The sequence below is a fragment of the Numida meleagris genome, chromosome 5 (genome assembly GCF_002078875.1).
Source record: "Numida meleagris isolate 19003 breed g44 Domestic line chromosome 5, NumMel1.0, whole genome shotgun sequence".
Taxonomy (NCBI): domain Eukaryota; kingdom Metazoa; phylum Chordata; class Aves; order Galliformes; family Numididae; genus Numida; species Numida meleagris.
In genome coordinates this window covers 32851625-32875100 of record NC_034413.1, presented here as the reverse complement: position 1 = coordinate 32875100, position 23476 = coordinate 32851625, and the positions used below count along the sequence as shown (strand labels likewise).

The window sequence follows — 23476 nt, the reverse complement described above, 5'->3', positions numbered from 1 at the left end:
CATGCCCTCTGTGTTTTCTAATTATTTGAAACACAGTGATAACATTGGCGCTTATTTTTATTGAAGTGAATACTGCATACTTCTTTAGCAGCTGAAAACACATCTGCACTGTTAACTGTGCTGGTATTACGGAGTTATGCAAAAGGGCCGCTTATTTATCAGCTGGTCTCTGACAGTGGCACATAAGCAGATGCCTTAAGAAAATGAGACTGCAGCAAGCATGTGAGTGACTTTGCAGAAAATCTTCTAACACCTTCTAACATGCTGGTATGATGCAATCAAACTAATAAACCCACAGAACACATGTGCTTCTGTGTGTTTCTAGGATTTGTGATGTTTCACGATGAGGACTTCCAAAGCCTAGAAATGCATTGCTTGTTATTTCAATGGCATCACACTCCTGCTGTAGGATGATGGGGATTACTTCTGACTCCTGCTTCAGTGTGCTCTGTGTTTGTCAATGGTTCTGTTATTTCAGAAGTGCTCTTTTACGACGTGCAAATATACAGAACTTGTTTTTTTTTATTTTTTATTTTAACGCTTTTAAAACTGCTTTATGTAGTGGGTTGGGGTATGAATTTGAAGGGTAACGTGCTGTAGCTGAAAGAAATGAGGCTGGCTGTATATATGGATCATTCTTCAAAGGCTGAAGAGCCACAAGACGAATATCTACTTTTGAGTTGAAGGTTCCTATCACTTCAGTGATAGAATTCAGCAACTGTTTACTAGAGCTTCCTAAGGGGAAGCCAGAGGTAGAATGGGAAATGAGTTCCCTTTTACTTAGCTGCTTTAAACAGTCATCCTGATTTAGAAAGAGTTCAGTAGGTCACTGTGTTGGTTAACACACAGGACTTGAACATAACTCTTGCTACACAAAACAGATATCAAACAGTATAGACAAATCTCTCAACCATTTGTGTAGAAACCAAAAGTTACCTTATGACAAGACAGCTTTCATTTTTTTTAATGCCTTGCCTCCTGCCCTAGGCTACAAAATACTACATTATGGTACTAGAAGTCTGTTCAAGTTTATTTGTGTATTTTTGTAACTCTTAAGCACTACGTTGGTCCCTGAGGAATGGCACTGGTTTAAGAAGGATGCTTATCTCCACTTAGCTTCAGATAACTCAATGATACACTGCACAGCATTCTGCTAGTCTTAACCACTACAGAAACCGTGTTTTGAAAGGGTTTAGTGACTGCTGGCTGCTTTTAGGCATCCATCTATCTCTATTCAAACCTAAGAGATTTAGACTGAGCCCAAAGCTGCTTCTTCCTCTGGAAATGCAAAGGAAGGAGTTACGCTTACATTTGTACACTTCTGCTTTGCTTTCTTTTCCATTCTTTTTGATCAGAGCACACTTGAATCAACTGGATGCTTCAATCAACAGAAGAACTTAAACTAGTTCAAAAATCATTAGCTGTTCTGTAGGTACCACTAACACTTAGATTGCATAGCTTACAGTGGAAAGTAGAGGAGCCACTTCATAAGAAATCCTGGCAAGTTGTTTCCATTCTGAATTGTAACTTGGAAAATACTAACAAAAAGGAAACAGAAAAAGTGCTTTTAAATTGCATTATAAAGAATCAACTGTTTTCTTGCAGTGCAGTAACTGTTAAAATGCAGGAAGTGGTTATCTTCAGCTCGTCTTTACATTTGCTTGTCATCTGGCATATACTGCTTGGGAGAAAGACCTTCAACTAATAGTTTATTTTGGAAAGTCTGTATTTTGTGTTTTCATTTTACTTGGAGCCACAAGGGCAACTAAGCTAGTACCTCCGCCATGTCTCTCACATGGTGCGTGTTGGAGACCTTCAGGATGGAGTGCAGAAATACCTACATAATTGCAGTGGGAGTTTGTTTCTTTTTTTTATTTTGTTTGGTTTTTGTTTTTAAGAAAGGGAGACTGACCTATTTTGTGAAACTACATGAAATATCTCACCAGGAAGACAGCATACTTTCTTTGAATACTCTCTGGAACTGCTTGTAGTTAAGAGTCCTTTTTGTCCCTTAAACTTTCTTCAGACACTGAGAAATATGTATATAGAAGTATATAACAAGGAGGGTTCAGTGGTATGCTACCCTTAAAGCTGTCAGTTCCCTTCATCTATTTTGCTACCTTATTTTTACAAAACTGTGTTAATATCTGCTGCAATTACTACAGAATTCATAACTTGTCTACGCTGAGTTGTAGAAGCAGTATCATATGCACAGCTTCCTTTTGATAGTATAGTATTGCTTTTATATAAATAGAGCTTTAAACTTAACTTTAAAAACTACTGCTATGGAATGCCTGATTAATCTTTCATAGAGCTGATGGAAAAATCAGGAGGTCCTGCAATACATGCCTGTAACATGAACCAGTCACAAAACAGAAATAATTAATAGAAAACAGCAGTGATTTAAAGTATTTGCTAGGTTTTCTAGGAGTTAGGTTTCAGTGGAGGATAGCTTTTTGTACTGGTAGAAAACGGAATGTGCAAGTATATCCCTTCTAATCTTTGGCAGTTGCTTCTTAGACTTATATAAAAATAAGACTGTTCATACAGAAGGGTGCTTGAAGGCTCTCTGTAAACAGCCCTGACGTTGCTCAGAGGGCATCTGTGACTTTTCTGGAGATGGATGTACACTTCTTCACGTGACACGTTAGAACCCCTGTTTGCTTTTTGTGACTGATCCACTTCGACTTTGGCCTTTCACAGAACCATGTGGCTGAAGACCTAATAAAGAGATCACGTACAACTTCAAGATTTCTAGAAGTTACCGAAGCTAAGCACTTAAATGCAGCTCCTTCATCTTAATACTAAGACGGTGGGGTTTTCTGGCTTCTTATTGTAGCAATCAATCAGTTCATCAGTAACTTAAAAACTATTTCACATAACTTTCAAGGTAATTTGCTGTTTCTTTCAGCATGAGGCTTTCTTAAGAGGAAGGTAATCACATATCAAACAACGTGATCAACTGGAAACTTAAGTTTTAGATATGGCTGTCCTTCCAAAAGGGGTGAAAGGAATGCTTTCATCATTGCTGGGATCTGCTCTGTTTCTTGATCTCCCACGAAGCATTCATGTCTACGAAGTTTTTGTAATTTCAATTTTTTTTCTGTCAATACAACAGTCATAAAACTCATCTCGCATTTAAATATGCTGGCTGGAGGGGGGGCGGGGAAGGAAGACCTCATTTTCATAGGAAACCCTTCTTTCTTTAATTAAAAAGAAGTTATTTCAATTTAGTACTTCTATTAAATAAAACTCAGGTTGCCTCCCATACCACTTATATTAGTGATAGTTATATTAAACAAGCTAAAAGTCCCCTCCTGTCCATTAATCATCACATATGTGCTTGTCATCCCTTATCCTGTGCAGCTGCTGTTATCTTTTGCAGCTTTAATTCCATCTTTTTAGTATATATACTCTTCTTATGTGAGAAATCTTCATAACTCCATTGAGGATCCCAAAACACAGTGATGAGAAGAACCCAGGGTAACTTTTCCTGATGGACTAATTTTCAGAAAGTGCATCTCACCCCCTGCTCTGTGCCACCCCTTCCAGGTGCAGACAAGACTTGCCTTAGTATTGAGGGCAGCAGGGAGTTTTTAAGGGGAGCTCCCATGAGAGCTACAAAGACAGCAGTGGGAAAAGCTGTTCCAGAGTAGAAGAGTTAACTTGCATAGCGAAAAGTTAAATGCAAAACAGAACCTTGAAAAACTTCCTTAATGCAGGAAGTGCTTGCCTGTCTGAAAAGCCTACTTCCCCCTTGATCTCCTCAAATTCAGTAAGTGATGAGCTTACCTGAACCTGCTGATCCTCTGCTTGTCCAAGAGTGATTACCACAATCAATAACAGTGCAAGAACGGCGATGCTGTGGATCCGGCTGAAAAGACAGTTCAAGATCTTTATGTTTGCATGAAAAAAATGCAAACATCAAGATTATAACACAACTGAAAACGACTTGATTGTACTTCTTTCCTACGATAGTAAATTTGCAAAATTTTGCAGTGTTCTAAGTAGAGCTTTTACATGTTTAAGGAAGGTTAAGTCATGTTCGGGAGAAGAAAATACTCTTTCCTAACATGTGACCATTTGAAAATTTAGAGGGATTCTTAATACTTTTGAAAATTGTTCTGTTTCAATATAGGTTTTTAGAAAGTTTGCACATTGGTAACTGGACAGCCAAGGATGTTAAAATTCTACACAGAAACTAAACCATCCGCTATTTAAAAGCTCTTGTTGAAATTGCAACTTTTGAAGCTTAGATAAGAATACTTTGTCAGATAGGACAAGTTAACAGTACATTAGGTGTTTCTTTAAACTAAAATGAACATTTGATACCAAAATACACTGGGCATTGCATACATAGTACAGCAACTTTGTGCCAGAAAGCAATTAAGACTATCCTAAGCTTGTGTCTGTGTATATAGCTGTAGGAATGACTTCCTCAAGTCTACAAAATAAAACCTGAAAGCATCCTCTACTACCCCATAATTCTCATAAAGCTTTCACAGAAGATGCTAGATGACCAATGGATATGATAAATTCAATGTTATAGTTAAAGTAATACTTAGCTTATAATACCAGCATCTCAGCTTCAGGGTTGTTCAAGAGAAGTGTAGTACCACCAGCCAAGCATAGCTGTAGTTAGGAGCTGGCTGGGGAAAGCTCAGTGAGACCATTGCCCATACACAAGTGACTTCCCATTTGTTTCAGAAGTGCCAAGCAATGATGTTTTTGCTAACCTGTGTGTATCTCATCTAGTGACAAACCTGATGGTATCAATTGCCTGTGGCATTTGGTTCTCAAGTAATCTATCTGTGATAGTTGTCAAAGCCCCCTGTTCAGTAACAGAGGATGACGTGGTATCAATTGCTATGCTTTACCAAGAATACGTTGGTTGTTTTAGGCCTGGAGAAATGATCAGGTAAGAAGAACCTCTCGTGTAGCTGCTGGTGAGTATCTTCATGTGTTGTTACACTGTGAGCTCGACTTGAGTTTCCTCGAGATTTCTGTATTAAATAACAATATAATTATTACTTTTCCTTATTGCAGCGGTACATTTAATTTAACTACTATAAGATTTAAAGCTGATTTTCCAAGACAAAACATTCCACACGTACTTATGGGGAGGAAGAAAATTCTGGCACTTATTGGAGTTGCAGCATTCAACTCTAGATGATGCTGTTGGTAAAAAATCATGCATGGTCAAAATTTCAGCTGCTGTCACAAGATAACGAACAAACTGGAACTCCCGTGTCTGGTAATTTCATCAGCAGTAACTACAGTTTTAGAATGTCCAGTAGGAAAATCAAATGGTTCTGCCTGTTACCATTTGCCTCTGTGATCCTGTGGTGCTCACATGTTCTGCCACGTCGGTGGTACCAATAGGTGGTAGGAGATTATTTCGGTTTAGCAGCAGTGGGGAGGGTGAGGTCAGCTGCTCGTGTGCAGTCAGGCTGCAAGGCACCGGGAAGGACAGAAAAACATACCATTTATATGCTTGACAATGTGTAAACATACAGTATTGTAAGCTTGTTTGGCATTGTGTAGGCTAACAATGTTACAGTAAGAGCAACGGGTGCAGAACTTCTGCTGTGAAATGCTGGCATTATGTCTAACTGTTGGAGACTAGATTTAAAAAACGAGCTCTGCAGTGAGTGAAGTTTGGCAGAAAACTCTTTAATTTATTAATAAGACTTTCTGCTTTTTAGGGTGTTTAATATTCAGCTTGTAGGTAAAGTGAGTCTGAGAATGAGTACCCTGATGGTGGGAGTATACACAGGCTAGCTGGTGGTTAAATTGCACGTCATCCAGCACAGTTTGAAGGAGTGTGCTGCGTGGCTGGTACTGCAAAATGAAGGCTAGATAAAGGTGCCTTCATGGGCCATTACTGCACAAAGTCTAGAAAGCAGCTCTGCTTGGACTGGACAGACTGAAGGATATAATTGTCATTCAAAACTGCATGAAGTGATTAATTGAATCACAGCTTGTAGCATGGTAAACTAACTGTCAACTAAGCTTTCTCAGGGAAAATATAATCAATTTTTAAAAAAATAAAAAAATTAACGTTCTTTTAATTTAACTGAATGCTCTTTGTGTAAGTTAGGTTCTCTAAATATGGTAATTTGCCATGAGAAACTGGTTTGGAAACATACAGTCGAGTTCCCCTGAAGACATCATCCACAGACCGTGGGGTCCCAGTGCGAGACTGACTCGTGTCGATAGGATGCAGGGTACGTGGCAGTGGGTTTCGCCTTTTTGAGCTGTGAGACAGAGGTGATGTACTGAGCTCCAGAGGAGGACGATTTGGCCATGCTTTGTTTGAGAGGATGGAACTGGAGCCTGGGCGTTTGTCATCCAGGTCCCTAATAAAAGAATCACAGAACCAAAAGAGATACATTTGCCATGACTGATAACCACCCTGCCACTGCAGTACTCATCTGTGTGACAGTAATAATGTACAGGTGATTTGGGTTTTTTTTTCTGGTTTGGTTTTCCTCAATACCAAACAAAACAGCTAAATTAGAAAATGATGGTAGGTGGGAAAGAAAAAAGCCTATATCTAATGTGTGTGTGTATGTATGCACACACATATACATATGTATTTACTGAACTATTAACTTTTTGATTGAATATGTCAGTATAAAAGTTGTAATTCTTCATAGCATATACGTGCTACCACTAATGCCGCAGCCATTCACTAAGAGGTACATCAGCAGCAATTAGATATAAAGACCGTACTAGAAGTACAACATTTAATAAGGGATGTAAACAAGCAAGAAAATAACCGAGAATTAATTTATCTGGAGTGGAAGATTATCTCATACTGTTGTGGATTAAATCCCTCTCACTGTGAGAGTGCTCTGCTTTAAAACAGAAAAAATCTATAGCTCTTACAGCGTTTTCTCCATTACAGGCAGATTCCTTTGCTGTAAGTGGATCCCATGTATCACTATCAAGCCATTCAGATTACGTTGAGACCCACTATTTGACCCTTGAGAGAGATTTACCTGAAAGTTAAATAAAAAATAAATTACTGTTTGACAATGACATACACCCATATTTAAAGATTTTGTCCTCTCTAATACTTTTGAAAGAAAGAAACCCATTTCATCCAAGAAATCCATATGTACATATATACTCATTTGTACAATTTCCTCCATCTAAGATAGGCATCTTAGCATTTCATTCTTCTTGCAAATGGTAGTGCTTAGACAATGTATCAGATGATGCTATGTCACCTTTAGTAATTGCCAACTGAGCCTCTTGTTTGCATGACATGATCTTCAACAACGGCTATAATCAGGAGTTTTACGCAACTTTTTTTTTTTCCAGTGTATGTTGGCATTTATTTTATGTCAAGGACAGACCTGGAAACTCCTCTCCAGGAATACAGACTGATCTTGAAAAACATGACATTCTTCCCACCGTAACAATAACAAACAGAAAAGAACAGAGCTTAAATCTCTCCAGCATACATACTTGAGGTGGTTTTCTCCTCTTTTTGGTTTTGCGGCCACATCTGGTTTTTGGGCACTACACATATAGTAACAGGAATGTGAGGAAGATGCAGGGGGTAGAAATAAAGGAGAAGTAAAAAGAAATAAAAAGGAAAGAGTTGAATTAAAATGGAATGAACAGAGATAACACTTGATGCTCACCACTCTAGGAGCATATAATCTAAAGCAGTCAAATTCAGAGTCTGGGGGAAAAAAAAACAACTGTTGTACAAATTCACCAAGACTTACTCTCTCTTCCCTCACCAGTTAACTACAGATAGGCTAGTGAGAATGGGATCTCACACACACAGTCCTGCATCTCACAATTTAATTCCAACGCTGTTAAATGTAGAAAGAGCTACATCATTAACGAGCACTCACCACATGGCATTCCAATACACATGTAAAATGTACAATTTTAAAGAGAAAAATAAGTAAACTTGCAGCTGAGGAGTAACAGAACTTCACTGGTTAGCAAGGACAGTCAGCATCTATGCACAATCCAAACTAGTCATGTAGCTAAAGAGTTCCTGATGTACTTGAATCTTCACTTCTGTAGCATTGTATTGAGTCATGCCTACACAAACCAGCTGGCTAGAAGTACTTACCAGATTTGATGTCACTGAGGGCATTTGAATTTGTGGCATACGAGGTAATAGCGCTGGCAGAGGATCAAACTGCTGGGGGCTTCCAGAATCTGCTTGAATTGTTTCTACTTTTATGATATTTTTCTCATCATCTACACAAAGCAAGAGAGAATCCCTGTCAGAACAGACTACTGACACTCTTATTTGTGCACAGTACTATGAGAGTCATCTTAAACATTAAGCTCTGTTAAATCTTTTAAAGGCACATATTACACTGTTAGCAAATAACCTTTTTCAGCCCTGAAGAGAGTATTCCCAATTGCATCTCTCATTGCATCCTTGCAAAACTGAGTAACTAAAATCCTCTCTGAATCTTCAGTTTAACTGCGATCCTTACCAGAGGCTGATACTTCCCAGTGTCTGCTGATCAGTTCTTCCATGCAGCCTAGCACTTCACTCCACACATCATCAAACACAAACGTGAGCACAGAATCCTTCATGCAGGAATATGGAGAGATTGGAGGAATCCCCAATTTTCGTCTATTAGAGGAGAGTCCAATTTTCCTCTCATGCAGTTCCTCCTCCCTGTAAAAATAGGGGCATTATACGTACCACAAACACACATTCTTTGTCTCCTATATTTTTGTTCCACTTATTCAGCAGGATTAAAACATCACCTAAGGCTTCACTTATGCCCTGTTTTCTCCTAAATTGAAACAAGTCAAGGCAGCTGGCTGAATAGCTCGAAGACATTACTTCCGGAGAAATTTCACATTTATCATAGAATCATTTGAGTTGCAAGTGACCTTTAAAAGTCATCTAGTCCAGCTCCCCTGCAATGAGCAGGGACACCCACAGCTCTATCAGGATCTCAGAGCCTAATCCAGCCTGACCCCGAACGTCTCCATGGATGGGACATCTACCATCACACAATATCGTACAATATTGTTTTTTAAGAGCTGACAGTACAATAAATAGCAATATCAAATGATTTAGTCTAATACTGAAAGAAGTATATTTTTCCAGTGCTTCTGGAACATTTCTGTATGCTGGGCACTTGAACTTGTATTTCTTCCAGAATTTACTGATGCCTGAAATGTGAAGTAACTGAGACAATCACCTTTTCAACTACACATCTTAGTTCCCCCATGTAGAGTCACTATAAATTATACCTCATTGCTAATCTTTTACAACTGAGATCAAAGTTCCATTTAAAAATAAATGGAAGTAGTTACAGTGATATTTCTTCATCACATTGTTAGGAGGAAAACCTGGAAGATGATTGCTTGAAAAAGCGTATGTTCATCTGCCAAAATACATTTTGTATAATGGAGAAAATAATACTTATGTGAGCACAGTCGTTACGGCTTTCAGATTTGTTCCTTGAATTATTACTTACCACCAAAAAGCTAAAAATGTTGGAAAAATTGAGTTATCCTATACTTTACCACTATCTTATAGAGGCAGCAATATTGTTTGCTGCAACACTATCTCTGGCCAGGTCAAAGCATGCCACCTACTGACTTGAATCTCATGGTCCAGGCAACTAAAGGGCTTTATTTATTAAAACCAGTGAAACAGATAGTAAGTGACATTACCACCCAGAGCTCTTAGTCAGGCCATATGTTCATATTGTTCAGTTGAACAAAGTAAAGAGACAAAAGGAATCCTCTTTATGCCATTCTCGATCCCTTCTTAAGATAAAAATAGTGGTATTATTTATAGGCAAGCACTGATTCTTAAATTACAACTAAAAACCTGGGAAGGTACAATTCCAGCCAAAATGTTTGTCAGTATGAAGCAGAGAAGCATGCTTCCAGAAGATGGATAAAGAAAAATTTCCAATGCCCTACCAACCCCAGGCTTTTGAAAATTCTCTAGAGGAAAAAGCATTTAAAAAATCATCAAATACTTTACCAATCAATAGAGAAACCAAATACATCTGTATCTTAAGAGGAGAAGTTCTAGGACGCTAGTACTATCTCAATGTTCAAGACTTACACATCTCTGCAGTCAAATGCTAAATATTCCTCCATTATGCCTTCAGAGACAATTACTCCATCTTCACCTTCTTCGCTGTCTGGAGAACACAAAGTCGGAGACTTGGAATGGTTGGCTTTCTTGAGAACAGGAGAAACAGAAAGAGGCACCTTCTTGCCAAAAACACTAAATCTGAACAGGCGACAGTTTTCAGAAAGCAGAAACAAAAAGAAGTTGTTATTCCACTTCCAATAGTAGCACTGAGTAAGCTGAGAAACAACATGGTAGGTAAAGCCAGCTAAAGCCAGCAAATTTATGCACATTTAATAAATGGCTAACAATAAAACCAGCTACAGTATCTACATATCCTTTGGAAGTCAGCAGTGGCAAAGGTATTTCTACTTACTGATTAGCTTACTGTAGAGAGCAACAAGGACAGCTGGATGCCCTTGCTATTCTGAATGTAACTTTCTTCAGTTAAAAATGAAAAAGAAAGAAACAAACAAAACCATGCTATGTTCAAAACCCAGCCTAACAAAAAAGCTAAACCATCACTCCACATATTGCTCACAGTTTAAGAAGCCCACCACTGTAGTCCACTGAAGAAAAAATTACCTTCCCACCGTGGTACAGTCTGGATCAACTGCTGGTACTTACTCATTAGAGCCTTCTTCCTGTGATGGGCTTACATCTGATGAACCTAAACTGGCAGAAGGTGAACTCGAATACCATTCATACCCTTCATCTCTGGGGATCACTATCTGCTTCCCCACAACCCTGCCAGGGCAAAAGCAAAGGATAAATAAATCAGAAAGTGTTCCAAGTGGGATTCTGGAAGGGTATTAGAACATGCCAAAGCAAATCTTAAGAATTCTATTGGGAAGCTATGCAATTTTCTTGGCAATAGTTAAACATGGTTTTAGTTGTTTCCCTACTACAGATTGCTTTGTGTCAGGTAAATCCATTAAGAAAAATGTGATTGATTTTTTTCAGGCCCTGCTAATACTAAGACTTGAATACAGACAAAACTGTGTACATGTAATGAAAATTTTAAACTTTCAAGACAGCCGTAAGGACTGGCTGAGCTAGATAGGATTTTTTAAATTATTTTTAAGCTGGATTTTAGCTATACTATACATAAGGCTAAGTCAGCTGCAAATAGCACTAAACATCTGGCAAGGAACCAAATGTGAGATCATAGAATCACAATCACAGAATCATAGAATGGTTCGGGTTGGAAGGGAGCTTGGTGTCATCTGCAAGCTTGTTGAAGGTGCACTCAATCCCACTGTCCATGTTGCCTACAAAGATGTTAAATCAGTCCCAGCACTGATCCCTGAGGAATACCACTCATCACCGGTCTCCACTTGGACACTGAGCTGTTGAGTGCAGCTCTCTGAGTGCAACTATCCAGCCAATTCCTTATGCAGCAAGTTGTCCTGCCATGAAATCCACTTTTCACCAATTTGGTGACCAGGATGTCATGCGGGACAGTGTCAAATGCTTTGCACAAGTCCAGGCAGATGATGTCAGTTGCTCTTCCTTTACCCACTGACAGTGTAACTCCATCATAAAAGGCAACCAAGTTTTCAGGCGTGACTTGCCCTTGGTGAAGCCATGTTGGTTACCACCCATCACCTCATCTTTATTTTCCATGTGCTTTAGTAGGGCTTTCAGAAGCATCTGCTCCATGATCTTGCCAGGCACAGAGGAGAGACTGACTGACCTGTAGTTCCCTGGATCTTCTGTTTTTCCCTTCTTGAAAACAGGGGTTATGTTTCCCCTTTTCCAGTCAGTGGGAACTGCCATGACCTTTCAAATATGATGGATAATGACTTGGCAACTTCATCCGCCAGTTACCTCAGAACCTGTGGATGGATCTCATCAGATCCAATGGACTTGTGCACCTTCAGGTTCTTTAGATGGTCTCAAACATGATCTTCACTTACAGCAGGCAGATCTTCCTTCTCCAAGTTCTTACCTTTGCTTTCTGCAGCTTGGGCGGTGTGGCTAGAGCCGCTACTGGTGAAGACTGAGGCAAAGAAGTCACTGAGCACTTCAGTCTGTTCCATATCCCTCATGATCAGATCTCCAGTTTCCTTCTGGAGAGGGCTCACATCTTCCCTGGCCTTCCTTTTATCACTGATACACCTGTAGAATTTCTTCTTGTTCCCCTTTATGTCCCTGGCTAGATTTAATTCTATCTAGGTTTCAGCTTTCCTAACCCGATCCCTGGTTGCTCAAACAACTTCTCTGTAGTCCTCCCAGGTAACCAGTTCCTGCTTCCACTCCATTAGCAGCATGCTTTTTTATGACAATAGCAGGCAGACTAACAGAGTCATCTCTTTATCTGCTATAAAATTGCATAAAACCACCCTGCTGTTAATGTTGTTTTAAAAGCAACTGTTACCATCCCTACCTTTTGTAACTGTGTTGCTACTGACATTAATCTGTTAATAAAATACCTGAGATGAGGAAAGTTGGATGTCCACTGCTGGCATTCTTCCTGCAGTCCCTCAACGTGCACATTTTCTTTCTGTTCATAGAGTAGCTCATCGAGTTGCCTGAACATGTTCTGAACTTGTTGTGTGGCAGCTTTATCAAACTCCTAGAAAGGAAAGCTATCCGTCAAAGACCTGGTGAATAGCATTTAAAGATCTTTTCAAACTTTTTTTTTTTTAAGTTGTAAAAGACCATCTGTTTGTTGAAAGCTTAGCAGGACTGGTTTAAACAATCTTTTGCATAGAAAGACATTAAATTTAAATAATCTGTTCCCTGGAGGTGATGTGGGCTGCTGTTATGAATCATGGTAGGACTTAAGCTTACACAGATGCAAAAGAAAAGCTACTAAAATGTTTTGAAATATCTGTATTATTATATCAAGTTAATGACAGTAATTTATGTAAAATATACCAGAACAGGAATGGTAATTCTCAGCAATATTTTGATGAAATGAAAGATGTCTCGTTTGTGGTGCCCAACACGAGACTGGTCTGAAAGACCAGGAACGTGATGCTTTCACGTTGTGAAATAACAAGTTCTCACACAGCTAAAAAATTAGGCTGGTTCTTGGGTAATTTAAATTTAATCAATTTCCATCTTCATTCCACAGAAAGCAATAGCACACTTTATTTTGGTAAATAGGAAATCAAAAACAAAATAGAAGTGATGAAGAAGCTTAATGTATTTTGAGTAACATACAAATATCCAGAAGTTTGCACCAAAGTGAAGTCCATCAAGTATCTGAAAGTCACCATCTCCTGTTCTGGACTCCACAATAACAGCATTTACTATGTTGGATGTATATTTACACATTAGGTGATTTGTACTTCCAAAGTTTTAGAGCAGAAATGCAGAATATTAACTGAATAATATAAGCCTATTATGTTTTGATCTGAGCGAATGTAAAGATGGGGAAAAGGCCAACAGGATGTTTTTTCTATCCCCAATATCACAATTTCTTCACAGAGCCAGTCCTCAGCTTTATCCTGCAATGTATTTACAACTTTTCAAATATCTTTACTCACGGTGGTAGATTTGTTTTGGATGATGTTGTTCTACTCACATCATAGCCCCAAGAGAAGATGGAACTGTCCTCGGTGGAGGTGCCTGCGTAACTTGGACTAGCAGACCATGAATTCCCATCATCAGTTGGAGTAACAGAACGGTAGTCCGATTCCTTTGAGATTTCAGACTCACTGAAATGCACATGTTGCGGGGGAAAAAAAAGGAAGAAAAATAAAACACAAGCCAACAACACAATCACAGAAAAGCGGATAGGTAGGCTTTTCCTTCTGTACAAAAAATAAAAAAAATAAAAATGTCAGAATCGTAGAACATTTTGAGTTGGAAGGGACCCATAAGGATGGAGTCCAATTCCCGGTATAGAATAGCTCTTTGCAAGGCTTCTCTAAGAGTTTTCATGGGGTAAATTATTTACTCAAGAAGCATTTAAGCAAAAAGCATAGCATGCATGCTGTCAGCTCTGACTCCTGATGGCCTTGATGATGCAGGCTGTCTAGTGGTCAAGCAGAATATTAATTTTCTCCCACGTTACTGCTGTTAAGCTGGATAGTATTTCCAGTCACGGTTCTACTCAAGACTTATTTTTCTCCTTTCCCCCCTTGTTTCTGTCATAAAATTAGATGACTCGGGCTATCTGTGAGCTGGGAACAGAACACAGCTACGCACTGATGTCCAAAAAAGAGAGGCTGTGTTCTGAAATGACACCGTTCTGAGGTGAAGCCTAAGGCTACCGACCGCATTACTGCTGTCAATACAACTCAACACAAAGGTGACAGCTTTTCCCATGGTCTCCAGACCAAGATCCGCTTTCTGCTGTGATGAATACCTTGAAGCCCCTCGGCAGTTCTCAGATGCAGGTGTGACGGGGCTGGGTTCTGGCAGCGGGTGGTGCCGCAAGGCATGCTGCGTCAGGCCTTGTCTAAAAGCAAGAGGAGACCCTCAACATTACTACGGGGAGTATCTGCATAGCTCCTAAGCTTTATGTGTGTTCTGCTTTTTAAGGAATGCCCCAGCTTGCATAACCGAACTCATTCATTCTTGTTAGCCTCATCCATGTTAGAACTAAGATATCAGGACAAACTGCAGGCTGAACACGGAATTAGGGGCCTTGGCCTGGAAACCAGTACCATCCCTTCAGGCCAAATCCTCCAGGGATGGGCTGCAGCCCCGAGAGCACCGACGGGACAAGAGCGGCCTCCGGCCGGGGCCTGGGCAACCGTTAGGAGCAGCATTTGCTAGCTCTGTGTTGGTTGTAGGGGACAGGGAGACGGGAGGAGCAGCTGGGAGGGAAACAACGCCGCGGGCACAAAGCCGCTCGCCCCGGTCGTGCGGAGCTGCAGTTCCCCGCGGGGTCGGGAGCACAGACCGCGCCCTACGCCCTGAGCGGAGGAGCGTTCGCGGGCCCCGCACGGCAGCCGCCCGGCAGCCCCGGCCCCGCGCCTCCCTCCCGGCTCAGCCCCACCCGCGGCCCTCGGCTCGGCCCGAGCGGCGGCGGCCACTCACGGCTGCAGAGCGCCGGGAGGCACCGGTTTCCTAGCGTATCGCGAGATCATCCTCCGCCCGCCTCAGCGCCGCGCCGAGCGGCCCGCCGCCATCACGGCGCCCCGGGGAGGCGGAGCGCTGCGCGCGGCACGGCGCGATGGAGGGCTGCGGGAGGGCCGCGCCGGCTGAGGACGCGGTGCGCTACCGCCTCTTCGCCGTGCCGGGGGCGGGCGGCGAGGAGCGGCTGCGGCGCTGCGCCGACGGCATCGCGGTGCGCCTGGCGCCGCTGCTGGCCGCCTACATCTGGCAGCGGCAGCACTTCTGCCTGCGATACGTGCCGCCGCGCGGTAAGCGGGACGCGGGGCGAGGGACGTGGGGGTGGGCTGGGTGAGCTGAGGGGGCTTTCCCAACCGGAATGGTTCTGTGACTCCGTTCCGGCAGGAGACACTCCGGAGCACATCGGCGGCACCACGCTGTTCGGGGACAACGTGGAGGACGAGTGGTTCATTGTGTACCTCCTGCGGGAGATCACCCGCGCCTTCCCGGAGCTGGTGGCCAGGTGGGGTGCGGGCTGTGGGGTGGAGGGGCGGTGGGCGGCCTGCATTATCTCCAGCGGTAAGAAACCGGCTTCTTGAGCAGGGTCGATGACAACGACGGGGAGTTCCTGCTGATAGAAGCGGCCGATTTCCTCCCGAAGTGGATGGGTCCTGAGAACAGCGAGAACAGGGTGAGCGTAGCAGCAGGCGGCTCACCACAGCCTGCTGTGCACCACTTTCAATTCCCTCTCACACCTCTAGCTGCTGAAAATTCAGATTTTCTGGCTGTTGTCGGTGAGGTCAGGCCTTAAGGCTTGCCTTGATCTACAGCATGGTTTCTAAGTGCCATACAGTGCCTTCTACTCAGAATCCATTTGGCATTAGAGTGAGCTCTCTGGCTCCTGCGTAGCCACTTGCAGTTCTTCTTGCTGTGCTCTTGAGCACTCACACGTGAGAGTTTGCAGCCTGCACCCGTGGTTCTGCTGGAGGGTTCTCCTGAGGCACATCTCCAGCTGAAGGGAAACTTCCAGTATTGCTGGTGTTAAGGAAACAAGATGTGTTTGACCAAACCTGGAAACCGTGGACCTAGGCCAGGGATGGGCCCTGGGCAGCCTGAGCTGCTGGGGGGCAGCCCGCCCATGGCAGGGAGTTGGAACTGGGTGGGCTTTGAGGTCCCTTCCAACATAAGACATTCTGTGGTTCTCTGATACATGAAACACAACTTTGCATGGCTTGTGTGACTGTTCTTTTCCCATCTGATGACATTGTTACTGTTTGCCAGGTGTTCTTTTACAAGGGAGAGCTGCACATCATTCCGCTGTCAGAGACCGAAGAGCAGCAGTGGGAGCTACCTGCTGAAAGCCTAACCATCTCAGAAGCATTGGCGTTGTTATCTGCCCATTCAGAGGAGTTCCTGGCAGCAGAACCCATTCGAAGAGCAGTGTATAAACGCATCAGTGGGTATGTGCATGGTTTCTTTGGTATTCTGTAACGGAGAGTACTGATTCTGGGCTGTCTGGGGAACTTCATTGTATTAAGTCTCTTTCCTGTTACTTCAGTGGAGCTGGTTCTCTTTCAGCTAGAATTTTTCCGGGGGCATTGTGTTAAGAGGGGACCGCTGTCCTGTAAGCTGTTGTGTTATGTGGGGACTCCGGTGGTGGTTCACTTGCTGGGATGCCCATGGCAGGAGTTACCTTCCTTCCTGCCCTTCTTCAGTACTCTAGAGAAAATGGCAACAGTAGTTAAAAAGGAGTGTTTGGGGCTTGCAGTGCACTTTTAACGCAGTGTTGCAATTGTGTGACACAGCTATCCTGAGAAAATCCAGGCCTCTTACCACCGAGCACACTGCTACCTCCCAGCAGGCATCGTGGCAGTGCTGAAGCAGCGCCCGTCATTGGTGGCTGCAGCGGTCCAGGCCTTCTACCTGCGGGATCCCGCAGATCTACGGGCATGTCGCACTTTTCAGACTTTCCCTCCAGAGGAGCGTGTGATGACCATAGTAAGTGGTCCCTCTAGTGCAACTTGTCACTTAATTAAGTTCTCTGGGAACTTACTTAAGCCCTCACATTGTTTTTTTTTTTAAATATATACCTTTTTAGCATAAATACTGAGTTTTGCTTTTTTTTTTTTTAATGTATTATTTTGAATGAAGTTCATGTTTATTTAGAGATGCTGGGAACTTGGAATATTCTGTATAAAATCTAAAAAGTGACTCACCTTAGGGAAATTATATATATACCTGAAATACTATCTCAGATAAGGTCAGTAATATGGGTGCTTTAAAATAAAATTCAGATGGAACTGCTGGAAAGTTGATGCCCATACAGAGCACAGTTACACCACAGTGAGTGTTTTTCTCTTGCTTTGGCCTTTTCAGGTTACATTCACCAAGTGTTTGTATGCACAGCTCGTGCAGCAGAAGTTTGCTCCAGACAGGCGCAGTGGATACACGCTGCCCCTTCCATCCCATCCTCAGTACAAAGCCCACGAGCTGGGCATGAAGCTGGTAATTACTTTATATTGATTTTGTACTGTCAACGGTTTACGGGCGTTTGGCCCAGTTCCGTGACGAAGGGGACGGGGGACCCTCGGGCCCACGCCCCGGGAAAAGGGAAAAGGAAAAAAAAAAAGGGTTAGGAGATGGCCCTGAGAGCAAAGAACAGCGGCTACAATCTGAGGAGAAACAAACTAATTTACTAAATAAGATATCGGAATGCAAAACAACACACTATAATACAATATAATTACAATTTAAGCTGATAAATCCAATACAGAGAGAGAGAATGTCCCAAAATCAAGGTAGGCCTTACTCTACTACCGACGATAAGACTGCTGGAGAGCGAGGTGCTGCCAAGACGAGAGACAGCGGAAAAAGGGACGAGGTCTCGTGATCTGCAAGTTTTTATACTGCGAGCTTTTATCTTTTCCCTCCGGCTGGAAAATGGTAACAGAGGAGCAAAGTAGCGTGGGGAATGTAGTAGTCCTTCTCTTCTGAGAACCAGGTACATTCACTACATGATGTTATGATGTGGAGTACCAATAACTGAAAATCATAAAACCGTGACATGTGCTTAGACTGCTTTGTTTGGTGTTTGGTCCGAGAGCTGACTCTTTGCTTGTAGGTGGTTTGCTTGTACAGAGAAGTGTGAGCAAACGGGCAGTTCTGATTTTTCTGTAAATGCAATATTGTGGGGGACTACTTACAGAATAGAGTACTCCTGCGCTTCCATCACTAGAAACCATCCCAATCAGGTCTGAAGTCTCAAGGCTGGTACAGCCAGTGGCTCTGTCCTGCACCTCAAATTTGGTATGAAGCACGTAGTACTTGCTACAGTGCATCTTCGCAGCACAGAGCAAACGTACGCAACAGTTGAGATGGGAACAGAGTGGGATTTGTCTGTTGGAAGTGCAGAAAGCTCAGTGTGCCCTTGGTCTCTGCTCACAGCCACATCTGAGAGCAAGCTTTCTCTTCTGAAATTTCCTGTCCCAAGGCTTGTGCCTCAGTGCAGCATGTTTGTGTAGGCTACACAGCTTTGCAGTTCAGCACAGAATGTAAATTCAGTTAAAGTACTGGTGTGTACATGAGCAGGAGTTGGTGAGCTATAGATCCCTCTTATAGTTTGCTTTTCAGTGGCTTTCCCTATAGACAAACTTTGTAAGTCAGGTTGTAATATCTTGCTTTGGAAGTTGGAATCTCTCTTCCTGCAGCAGTAATGAACCATTTTGACCTTACAGTCAGCTTTGGTCTCTACTTCCCGATGTCAGAATTGGGTGCTCAGTGATATGGAGTCCTTAATGCATTTCTTAAGCACATTTAGAGCTGTGCTTAAATTTGTCACATCTCAAGAATATCTCGTTGTTGCATCTCTTGTACAGGCTCATGGCTTTGAAATTTTGTGCTCCAAATGCAGTAAAGTGTCTCCTGATCTGAAGAGAAATGCGTTCACAGGTCCCCTGTGGGAGAGATACCTCAGCAGCCTGAAGGAAAAAGATTATTTTAAGGTGAAGTATTGTGTCCATGTGTATCTTCTACATGTTCCCAGAAAAAAAAAAAAAAAGAAAACAACACATCTTTTAGCTCTTGAACTTGTGTAAGTATTTCTAGCAGGGCACAAAATCTAATGCTTCCACCTATGGAAAATATACAATTATCTTCAAAGGAGGCGGATGTGGTTTGTTCCCCTTCAAAATTAATCTATTTATTTTGGAAATTAAAAAGGGAAAAGCGGGAAGAAAAGTTGTTTTTGACTATTTATTTGAGGTTTGTAGATTGTAAAACTGGAAAATTCCATCAGAATGGTTAGCTTATTATCTTTAGTCATTGGAAGATGGGGAACATTCTTACAGTATCGCAGCGCCACTTCTCAAAGTAATTCCCAAACATCATGAGATATATTCACAATTTGTATACAACTGTAACTTCAGTGTAGTAAATCTGCCCTGCTGTGGGAATTATAGTATTCACTTTGATTGTTTTTCATGTAGGCTGTATGATATTGCAGCAGAATATCTTTATATCTGACTGCGAAAGCACCTTAGGCCCATTTCCTGTGTTGTGCTACAAGTATAAATGGCAAAGCAATATATTACTTGTTCTGATTTTTCTCAGCAAAAAATATCAGTTTGAAAAATAGTTGTCATTATGAAATCTGGCTGTGAAAAGCAAGTGGAGGGAGAATTGCTTGCATTCATACTTGTGTGTTGGATTAAACAGGGAGAAATGGAAGGCTCTGCAAAGTACTTGGAATTGTTGCATATGGCAGAACATTATTTCCAGCAATCTGTTAATAAGCCAGAAAGGTAAGAGCTCTGTGTAATTGGTGAATACATAGTACCTGCAAGTTCTGCAACTAAGTTTGTTTGTTTGTTTTGTTTTTTAAGACTTTCTCAAAAAAGTCTGAACCCTTTGTCCGCTTAATATAGCTGCTGTGGCTTTGGCATATGAGTAGTAAGTCCTCTAGTACACTCTCAATTAGTAAAAGTTATTGCTTGAGTAACTATTTATCTTGTTTTTTTAAAGTATTAAGCTATTCCAAGTGGGTTAAGAGGTGACTGAAAAGCATTATTCATTTGGTTGGTTGGCTGTGGAAATTGTTTAAGCCTCACTGAGAAGCAATCCCAGTGAATAACAAATAAGAAGTAATCTGTCTCCGTTACTCTAGAAGGCAGCTGGCTATGAATATCTCCAAAAGATCCAATCCAAAAAAATAAATCATTGCAAAAATATCTGAGGATTTGCCAGTTCAAAATATCTTGACTGTTAGTCACTTGAAGTTCCAGTGTGCGCTGTTTGGGATCTGCCTATCTGAACATTTACCAAGACAAAATAAACACTAAGAACAAAGGAAGCAGAAGAGAAATGAGCTTTGGAGACATCAACAAGGAATGTCACTAATTTACTGTCTTATTTTGGCTAATACTGTCTGTGTAGTACCCTGGTAGTTCCGCACAATTCACTTTTTTACTTATTTGCACTGAAGGAATAATGTGGAATTTCAGTGAAAACGTGTGTGGAGTATCGGATGCCATTGGCATGGCAATGCAAGCAAAAACCCATTTCGGTAAAGTACAGTTTTTCCTTTTAGATCTGTTGAAGTGAGTCCCGGTGATGAAATCTTGACATTGCTACGGACAGCAACATTTGATGTGAAGGAGTTCGAGAGAGAAGCAGCTTGTCTTCCTCCGGAGGATGGTGAGCAGGATGATGGGGGGTGGACTCTTCCCATCACAAACGTTTATTGGTGGTGAGAGAGGGGCAACTGTACAATCTCTTTACCTACTTCTGTCATGTCCTGTGGCCGCTAGCGTTGTTACTCATGGGCAGTCTTTTCAGATTGGCTCAACCAGTTCATTTGTGTAAGACACAAAGTCTGGAGTTGTTAATTGACAAAACATGCAATCCAGTTTCTGATTAGATAGCAGCAGTAAAGTGAGCTACAAAATGCAAGCAGTACTCTCAGCCATCTAGCTTGGGACTTCTGGGCTAACAGACTGGTGCTCAAATAGAAAGTATGTCCTAAATTGTTTCAGATGACAGTTGGCTGGAGATTACTCCTGATGATCTAGATCAGATGCTGAAGGAGGCAACAGGTGAATCCCACACTTCCTCAAATGAAGAAGAGCAGAAATATGACTTGGAAGCAGTTGCTGAAAGTATGAAGGCTTTTGTGTCCAAAGTCTCAACACACGAAGGAGCAGAAATGCCATGGTACTGGTATTTTTTTTTTTTTAAGTTTGGTGTCTAGTGTGGAATGTGATTTCATTCAGTTACAGCCCTTTCAGTGATTCTCTGATCTTTCAAAGTTTGAAAGTGTTTTCTTTAGCAGAGGGCTGAAACGAACACTTGTATTAGTAGCGAATACATACATGCTTTTAAACTAGTTTGGTGACCACTCTCATCTCTGGTGCAGACAAAAATGGTGGAAGATGCTCTATCTGCCAGAGCTCCTGCTTAGCTTTGTGGGTTGTTTTGTTTAGCTTAGCAGTATGGCACCCAGTCCATCTCTGTGTTAGGCTTGTGCAAGCATAGGAACTTTGTTTATTGAAAACATTTTTTATTTCAGGTCATCTGATGAAACCAATGTTACCTTTGATGTAGATTCTTTTACAAAGGCATTAGACAGAATTTTAGGTGAGACTGCTTGTTTCTTTTGTCGGAATATCTCATGGTTATTTAGTGTCTCTGGGCTTTCTGATGATCCATGTGCACTGTGCTGATTTCCTTGCTGTCTGTGCTTACACAAAAATACACAGGGGCAGACTCAGAAGAGCTGGATTCCGATGATCTGGATGAAGAGGAGGAGTTTAACTTCTCAGATGAGGATGACAATGACCTAGATGCTGAAAATCAAAGGCAAGACGAGGAGGTATCACCTAATGAACTTATAGGCAGTCTTAAGTCATATATGGATGAAATGGACCGTGAACTGGCACACACCAACATTGGAAAAAGTTTTACCACTCAGAAGAAAGGGGTAGGTATGCCTTTAATACTAGTTTGTGGTGTAATAGTTTTGAGAGCTGTGTTAGGAAAGAAGGAATATGCTAAAAGAAGTCATTCTGTCCTCTACCCATGTGCTGATTACTAAAAAAAAAAATAATCCTATGTGCAAGCAAAATGTGCTGCAGTTGCACCATGGTATTTTTTTGAAACGAAAACTTAGCTCAGCTTTAACGTGCACGTTGATTCCAAGACTTGGTTTCATATCCCTGCAAGCTGCAGTTTGACTTCTCGAGTTTCCATTGTAGATTACTCTCGTGGGAAACTGAGCCACGACTCACTAACCCTCTGTGTCCTTCTCTTGGAACTTCATCTGTATAATGGAAAGTGATGATTTCTAACTGGCATGAGTATTTGGTGACCAAATTCCGTCTCTCAAGGCAGATTAGAACATCCTGAACTTTGCTGGCGACAGAACTGTTTTCTTTTTACTCTCTTTTTGTTTTTCTTTTCCCTCTCTTGTGGTTTGTATACGATTTGTCGTGATGAAACTTTCTCTTTGTACTTATTACAGGCAAGTTCTGTTAAAGCAACTACCTCTCAAAACGCTGGCCTTGATTCTGAAGAGGAAGATGCTGAGTTAACACCAGTTGATGTGGATATGAACCTAGTAACTAACCTGCTCGAATCTTACAGTGCTCAGGCTGGACTGGCAGGACCCACCTCTAACATTTTACAGAGCATGGGGGTGTATTTACCTGAAAATGCAGATCATATTGGTTCTAGTGAGGGTGCAACAGAATAGGAGACTGTCTTAATACAGAAGACATGGCTGATTGGGAAAAGAGACGCAGAAAGAGTAGCAGCATTTGGGAGAAGAGACTAGGTTTGAATTTAAAGCATTTTAAAAGTGTTATGTGTGGCTTTAAAGATGTAAAGTGAATTTACCTGGAATCGCTGCCTACTTGCATACTGTCTTAGACAGGATTAGGATTTTTCCTGTAGTAATATGTTTTCAGAAAACTGCAAAATGATGTTGTGACTTGAATGAAACTCTTTTTACAAAACTTGTCTTTAAAGCTGACATTCCAATTTGCCGTGTTTCTAAAATATCCTTTATCCATAGCAAGGCGCTGTCAATATCTGGAAAATGCTGCTGCATTCAGGGGGAGACTGAGGAGTACCATGCTGGAGGAACAGTGTTCTCTTGTGTGGATTTGAGAATGCTGATTCAATGTTCATCATGCATTTAATCACTTTTCCAAAAGTACAAATGCTGCATTGTAAGAACATTTGATAATTGCTATAAGAATGTTTTGTTGTTTGGGGTTTTTTTTACTAATGAGGAATATTTGATGATGAGTAATCTGATAGAATATGTAAATATTGCTATATTTTTTGAATTTATTTAAAATAAAAACAAATACAACTTGA

The 23476-nt window shown here is 41.6% G+C and overlaps 2 protein-coding genes across 5 annotated transcripts; one reads left to right on the top strand and one right to left on the bottom strand.

The window, feature by feature from the left end:
• FAM149B1 (family with sequence similarity 149 member B1) lies at window positions 40–15227 on the bottom strand. 4 transcript variants are annotated; one of them, XM_021398433.1, is made up of 15 exons: window positions 15089–15227; window positions 14412–14504; window positions 13626–13758; window positions 12526–12668; window positions 10718–10837; window positions 10082–10252; window positions 8478–8665; window positions 8102–8232; window positions 7477–7530; window positions 6892–7004; window positions 6150–6359; window positions 5324–5450; window positions 4878–5003; window positions 3793–3874; window positions 40–2721 (listed from the first exon to the last, which is right to left on the bottom strand). In XM_021398433.1, the coding sequence occupies exons 1-15, from the start codon at window positions 15136–15138 to the stop codon at window positions 2648–2650; spliced, it is 1815 nt and encodes a 604-aa protein (XP_021254108.1). In that variant the 5' UTR covers window positions 15139–15227; the 3' UTR covers window positions 40–2647. The 4 variants fall into 4 exon arrangements, with proteins under 4 accessions (XP_021254108.1, XP_021254106.1, XP_021254109.1 ...); XM_021398431.1 differs by lacking the exon at window positions 40–2721 and adding an exon at window positions 2731–3103; XM_021398434.1 differs by lacking the exon at window positions 40–2721 and adding an exon at window positions 2731–3072.
• Window positions 15194–23476, top strand: ECD (ecdysoneless cell cycle regulator). Its single transcript, XM_021398430.1, has 13 exons — window positions 15194–15414; window positions 15509–15626; window positions 15707–15794; window positions 16385–16563; window positions 16909–17101; window positions 17480–17608; window positions 18979–19104; window positions 19817–19902; window positions 20688–20794; window positions 21133–21310; window positions 21666–21733; window positions 21856–22076; window positions 22617–23476. The coding sequence occupies exons 1-13, from the start codon at window positions 15225–15227 to the stop codon at window positions 22845–22847; spliced, it is 1914 nt and encodes a 637-aa protein (XP_021254105.1). The 5' UTR covers window positions 15194–15224; the 3' UTR covers window positions 22848–23476.